This window comes from Babylonia areolata, chromosome 20, assembly GCF_041734735.1.
Source record: "Babylonia areolata isolate BAREFJ2019XMU chromosome 20, ASM4173473v1, whole genome shotgun sequence".
Taxonomy (NCBI): Eukaryota; Metazoa; Mollusca; class Gastropoda; order Neogastropoda; family Buccinidae; genus Babylonia; species Babylonia areolata.
In genome coordinates this window covers 20258813-20266312 of record NC_134895.1, presented here as the reverse complement: position 1 = coordinate 20266312, position 7500 = coordinate 20258813, and the positions used below count along the sequence as shown (strand labels likewise).

At 49.1% G+C, this 7500-nt stretch overlaps 1 protein-coding gene across 1 annotated transcript in view; it reads right to left on the bottom strand.

The window, feature by feature from the left end:
• The window catches only part of LOC143294556 (uncharacterized), a 172978-nt gene that overhangs the window by 73340 nt on the left and 92138 nt on the right, over positions 1–7500 (bottom strand). The window contains exon 7 of the mRNA XM_076605930.1: positions 5897–6051. Within this exon, the coding sequence (XP_076462045.1) occupies positions 5897–6051 (155 nt within the window). The remainder of the gene's footprint in view (positions 1–5896; positions 6052–7500) is intronic.

The window sequence follows — 7500 nt, the reverse complement described above, 5'->3', positions numbered from 1 at the left end:
CTGTTTTTTTCTCACGTGTATAACCCCCATAATTATGCACTATGATGTCTGTTGCTCAATTCACGAGAAAGTGGTTCGTGTTTTTGTTGTGTTGTGGTGTGGTGTGGTGTGTTGTGGTGTGTTTTTTTGTGTTTGTGTGTGTGTGTTGTGTTGTGTTGTGTTGTGTTGTGTTGTGGGTGTGTGTGTTGTGTTGTGTTGTGTTGTGTTGTGTTGTGTTGTGGAGTGTTGTGGTGTGGTGTGGTGTGTGTATGTGTGTTGTGTGTGTGTGTGTGTGTGTTGTGTTGTGTTGTGTTGTGTTGTGGTGTGGTGTGGCGTGGCGTGGCGTGGCGTGGCGTGGCGTGGTGTGTGTGTGTATTGTGTTGTGTTGTGTTGTGTTGTGTTGTGTTGTGTTGTGTTGTGTTGTGTGTGTGTGTGTGTGTGTGTGTGTGTGTGCGTTGTGAGTGTGTGTGTGTGTGTGTGTGTGTGTGCGTGTGTGTGTGTCTGTACTAAACAAACGAAAGGCTGCCGTACACAGTCTGCGTTACTGCACCCCAAAAAGACTGACATCGTATCTCACGACATGTGCGAAGAAAAAAACACAAAAAAACCCAAAACCAAAACACCTCTCAAGGTTGACGATCGTAAACGTCTTCGCGTGATATGTGTCATTCCACACACACGGTTTGTTGATTAATGGACGTTCGGGGTCTCTGCTCTCTGTCTGTCTGTCTGTATGCCTCTAGCTCTGTTTATTTTACTCACGCGTAACCCCTATAATCATATGCATGTGCGTTTGTTTGCCGTTGCTCAGTTCACGTGAATGTTTTTTTTGTGTGTCGTGTATGACGTCTTGACACGTGTCATTGCACACACCACCGCTCGTTGATTAAATGGACGACAGCGCCTCTCTGCTGTCTTGTTTCCAGCTCTGTTTTTTTTTTTCTCACGCGTATAACCCCCATAATTATGCACTATGATGTCTGTTGCTCAATTCACGAGAAAGTGTTTGTCTTTGTGTATGGTTTTTGTTGTTGCTGGTTTTGTGTGTGTGTGTGCGTGTGTTTGTGTTTGTGTTGTGTTGTGTTGTGGTGTGGTGTGGTGTGGTGTGTTGTGGTGTGTTTGTTTGTGTTTGTTTGTGTTTGTGTGTGTGTGTTGTGTTGTGTTGTGTTTTGTTGTGGTGTGTGTGTGTGTGTTGTGTTGTGTTGTGTTGTGGTGTGGTGTGTGTGTGTGTGTGTGTGTGTGTGTGTGTGTGTGTGTGTGTATGTGTGTGTTGTGGTTGCGGTTGTGTTGTGTTGTGTTGTGTTGTGTTGTGTGTGTGTGTGTGTGTACGTGTGTGTGTGGTGTGGTGTGTGGTAGTGGTGGTGGTGGTGGTGGTGGTGGTGTGTGTGTGTGTGTGTGTGTGTGTGTGTGAGTAGCTGTGTATGTGTGTCAGTGTGTGCACATGTACACACGTGTGTATGCCCGCACGTCTGAATGTGTCTGTGGTGTATGCTCCGCAAGCATACAATTATTATGCGCAATGCCGGTCTCTGCATGCGTATGTGCGTTATGCGTGCTGTAAATGCGTTGAGGCATGAATCCTCCCAACACCGTCAAAGATGCATGTATGTCTAGATCACTTGCCCCCCCCCCACGCCCCCACACACCACCACCACCCCCTCTTACGCCCGTCACTTCCCCCCATCCCCCCAATCCCTCCCCCCCCCCCCCCCCCCCCCCCGGTACACGCCACAAGAGGACACTGGTGTGTTGTGTGGTGTGATGTGATGCGGTGTGACGATTTATAAGTCCCTCCGGGTGTTGTTCATCACCATATCGCATTCCTGGAAGGGAGAGAGAGGGAGGGGATGTCGCGAGGCAAGTCGTAGCGGCTAAAAACCTCCTGATCTGATCCTGTCTGTCTGTCTGTCTTCCTGTCTCTTCGCCTGTCTGTGTGCATCTGGTCCGGGTCTTTTCCTGTGTATCTGCCCCCCCCCCCAGCACCCTCCCCCTTCCCCCCCCACCCCCCATCCCCCTACCAACCCCACACCCATCACCTTCTTCTTTTCCTCTGTCACTACATGTTGGTCTGTATATCAAGTTTTGGTGGTCCCATGTATATATATATATATATATATATATATATATATATATATATAGAGAGAGAGAGAGAGAGAGAGAGAGAGAGAGACATATATATATATATATATATATATATATGTATTATATGTATATATCCCTCTTTGCCTTCCTTCGTTCCCCCCTCTTTATCTCTCTCTACCAGTGTGGTCTACCAGCTGGTCTCTCGCTGCCAATGTGTGCGCGCGCGTGTGTGCGTATGTATCTGTGAACGCTCGCGCACGCGTGTGTGTATATGCATGTGTGTGCATGGTTGTGTGTGTGTGTGTGTGTGGGGGGGGGGTGTTGTTTTCTTCATTATCAGTGTATACCCTTCTTTTTCTTTCATTTATGTGAGTGCTATTTGTAATCGATGTAGATTAGCAAAGACAGACTGGAAGAATAGGCCATGCCTAAAATCTTAATCCTTGAATAAAAACTGGTTCCTCATCTTTCTGTGTATCTCTCTTGTCCGTCTGTATCGCTCTCCCTGTATCTCTCTCCGTCTCCCTCCTCACCCCCCCCCCCACCCTCCACCTCCCTCTCCCCCCACCTCCCACCCCACACCCCCCTCTCCCTCTTCCCGCCTAACACACACGCACGATCAAACGAAAAGGCACAACACCCTACACAGTCACACAGACACACACACCACATGAATGAACACACACACTCACACAAGCGCACTCAAGCACACACACACACACACACACACACGCACACACGCACACACCGCAAACATTATCCATTTGTGACCGTCCAGACAGGTCAGTATACTCAGAACAGACTCAGACTCTCAAAACAAAACGAAGATGAGTTTCACCATTAAACAGACACCCCTCGTTATCAAAGCTACCGATGACAACGAACAAGGAAAGAAATAGCGCAGACACTGAAACTGAAGACTTTTGAGTCGGCCTTGACGCGTAAGCGAAATGCGTAGATCAGTGTGTGCAACTGAGGCCTGGTGGTGGTGTGTCCACCGAGATCGATGATGACCATCGTTGTCATCCAGCTGGGGGATGGGGGGAGGGTGGTGGTGGGGTGGGGGGGAGGATGCTCATGAATCTATCTGTGAATGCGCAGATGGCTGAATAGTCCAGTCTGCGCACGAAATGTTCGCTGACAGTTGGGGCAGACAAAGACAGGCGTATCATTGTCAGGGAGCTTGTTTGCCCGTGACTTTCTGGCCTGCCTCTTCTGTACAGCTGCTGCAGTCCTGTTGGCCTCGCACAACTTGGCGCCTTTGTGCACAGCAGCACGCCATTTGTCACGGTCCACTGCAGATTCCTCCCAGGAGTCAGGGTTGATATCAAACGCTTTAAGAGAGACTTTCAGAGTATCTCTGAAGCGCTTCTTCTGACCTCCGTGTGATCTCTTCCCTTGTTGCAGCTCGCCATAGAAGAGCCTTTTGGGCAGCCGATGGTCTGGCATGCGCGCCACGTGTCCAGCCCAGCGAAGCTGGAACTGCATCAGGATGGTGAAGATGCTGGGAAGGGTGGCTTTTGCGAGCACCTCTGTGTCTGGGGTCCTGTCTTGCCACTTGATGATCAGTAGCTTCCTGAGGCATGTTGTGTGGAAGTGGTTCAGCTTCTTGGCATGTCGTTGGTACACTATCCAAGTTTCGCAGGCGTACAGTAGTGTGGGGAGAACTACTGCTCTGTAGACCTTTAGCTTGGTCTCAAGACTAATGCCTCTTCTGTTCCAGACATTTGCACTGAGTCTGCCAAAAGTTGCGCTTGCTCTTGCAATCCTGACGTTCACTTCATCGTCGATGGTTGCATTTCGTGACAGTGTGCTGCCAAGGTATGTGAACCGCTCCACCGCACTGAGTCTCTGACCGTTGACTGTGACGTTGGGCTCAACGTAGGGTTTCCCTGGGGCTGGCTGATGGAGAACGTCAGTTTTCCTCGTGCTGATGGTAAGGCCGAAGTTCCTGCTGGCAGTGGCAAACTTGTCGACGCTGAGTTGCATGTCAGCTTCAGATCCAGCGTTGAGGGCACAATCATCAGCAAACAAAATCTCTGATGATGTCTGTCATGACCTTCGTTTTTGCTTGAAGCCTTCTGAGGTTAAACAACTTGCCATCTGTTCGGTACTTTAGGCCGATTCCAACATCGCCATCTCTGAAGGTATCAGTAAGCATTGCAGAGAACATGAGGCTGAACAGCGTTGGAGCCAGGACGCAGCCTTGCTTGACACCATTTGTGACAGCAAAAGGAGCAGATGTTTCACCATTGTCCTGGACTCGAGCTTGCATGCCTTCATGGAATTGGCTGACCAAGGAAATAAATTTCCGAGGGCATCCATACTTGGCCATGATCTTCCACAGTCCCTCTCTACTCACGGTGTCGAAGGCCTTAGTGAGGTCGACATAGGTGGAGAACAGATCAGCATTTTGCTCCTGATATTTCTCTTGCAGCTGCCTTGCAGCAAACACCATGTCGGTGGTTCCGCGCTCTTTCCGGAATCCACATTGGCTCTCAGGCAAATGACCTTGGTCAAGGCCTAATTGACTGACGAACGCGCGTGCGCACCACCACCCCTCCGCGTGCGCAAACACACACACACACACAAACACACTATCAGTATCAGTATCAGTAACTCAAGGAGGCGTCACTGCGTTCGGACAAATCCATATACCCTACACCACATCTGCCAGGCAGCCTGACCAGCAGCGTAACCCAACGCGCTTACTCAGGCCTTGAGAGAAAAAAAACAAAACAACAACAAACCAAGTAACTCACACACACACACACACACACACACACACAGAGAAAGAGAGAGAGAGAGAGACCACCACCACCACCAAAGAAGTTATCGGTTACTAAAAGGATTCAAGTGCTCACGCCATAAGCCAGCCTTGACACGTAAAACCAAACACCTGTATGTAATATTTACTATACCTCTAACACAAGAAACAAACGAGACTGAAACGCATCGTATGTCCGGAGTGAACTGAAGAAGAGAAACAGAAACAGAGACAGACAGACAGACACACACACACACAGCCAGACAGACACACATACAGATGCACCTCCAAATACACCATCCACACCCGTTCCAATTTTTTTTTTCCCCGTCACCTAAAGTGTTAAGACGATAAACTGACGAGCACTTATACTACAACTACTACTATGACTACGACTACTACTACAGCTGCTTCTGGTGCTGCTGCTGTTGTTTAAGAAATTCTACAAACACAAGCGCAATCCAAGCACTTTCTACCCCCCCCCCCCCCCACACACACACACACACACCAGAAAAAAGCCCAAATACGCCGCACCCCAAGAACAAACACACACACACACACACACACACATTTTCCCTTCTACACACACACACTCACACACACCCTCTCCACCCCCCACCGACACAGTCAACACACACACACACAAACACTCCCCCCCCACACACACACACACACGTACACACAGTCAACACACATACACACACACGCGCGCGCACGCACACGCACTCACACCCACACACACACACACACACCACAACACAACACACTCCCCACCCCCACCCTACCCCCACCCCATCCAACCCAACACATACACACACATACACAAACACCCTCTCCCCTCCACTCCCTCACACACATTCCACACACACACACACACACACACACACACACACACACACACAAGACACACGCTCACACATCCAACACACACCATCCCACACCCACCCCAACCCACACTCCATCCCACCCGTTGCACACACTCAACACCCGCCCCTCCACATCCCCCCCTCCACACACACACACACACATACACACACATGGTCGACAGGGAGACACGCAAACACTCACTGGGATCCAGGCGCACAGTGAGGTTGTCGGTGACGACGGTGAGGTCGAAGGGGTTGTTGCGACGCATGAGGTTCTCCACGCCCTCCTGCACCAGGTCAAGGTCACTGCGGTCCACGTAGAAGTGAAGCATCTGCAGCTCCTGGCCGTTGGTGGAGCTGTCAAGGGTGGGGGTAGATGCAGGTAGATGTGATATTATGGGTAGATGTGTGAAGGGCAGTTGTACATAGATGAGATATGGGGAGATGTGTCAAGGGTGGAGGTAGATGCAGATAGATGTGATATGGGTAGATGTGTCAAGGGTAGCTGTAGATAGATGTGATATGGGTAGATGTGTCAAGGGTAGTTGTAGATAGATGTGATATGGGTAGATGTGTCAATGGTAGTTGCTGATAAGATGTGATATGGGTAGATGTGTCAATGGTAGTTGCTGATAAGATGTGATATGGGTAGATGTCCAATGGTAGTTGCAAATAGATGTGATATGGGTAGATGTGTCAAGGGTAGTTGCAGATAGATGTGATACGGGTGGATGTGTCAAGGGTAGTTGTAGATAGATGTGATATGGGTAGATGTGTCAATGGTAGTTGCAGATAGATGTAATATGGGTAGATGTGTCAAGGGTAGTTGCAGACAGATGTGATATGGGTAGATGTGCCAAGGGTAGTTGCTGATAAGATATGATATGGGTAGATGTGTCAATGGTAGTTGCAGATAGATGTAATATGGGTAGATGTGCCAAGGGTAGTTGCTGATAAGATATGATATGGGTAGATGTGTCAATGGTAGTTGCAGATAGATGTAATATGGGTAGATGTGTCAAGGGTAGTTGTAGATAGATGTGATACGGGTAGATGTGTCAAGGGTAGTTGCAGATAGATGTGATATGGGTAGATGTATCAAGGGCAGTTGTAGATAGATGTGATATGGGTAGATGTGTCAAGGGTAGTTGCTGATAAGATGTGATATGGGTAGATGTGTCAAGGGTAGTTGCTGATAAGATGTGATATGGGTAGATGTGCCATGGGTAGTTGCTGATAAGATGTGATATGGGTAGATGTATCAAGGGTAGTTGCAGATAGATGTGATATGGGTAGATGTGTGAAGGTACATGATTGTATGATGGATCGAGATATGGGTAGATGTGAGGGCAGATGAGAAGGAAGGAGTTGCGCTTAGAGAGATAAGAGAGCGAAAAAGAGATCAGAGAAGAGGGAGGCGGAAGAAAGAGAGAGGGAAGATGCACAGAGAGATTAAAGAGGTAGAGGGAGGGGGAAGAGAGAAAGGGGAGATGCAGAGAGAGAGAGAGGGGGGAGTTGCAGCCGAGAGAGAGATGGAGAGAGAGAGGGGGGGTAATTAGAGAGAGGGGGAAGAGAGAGACAGAGACAGAGAGACAGACAGAGGGTATGGCGGTCGGTAGAGAGGAGAGACAGACAAAGGACAAAGGAATTCCACGGAAGACAGAAACAAAGGAAGCAAGGCACCAAGGAAGGCATCAAGTAAATGAATCACCGTTCCAACAGTACAGTTTGTCTGGCACCTACTGCTGCTGACGCTCGGCTCGGTGTGTAGCTACACACACACACACACACACACACACACATCCC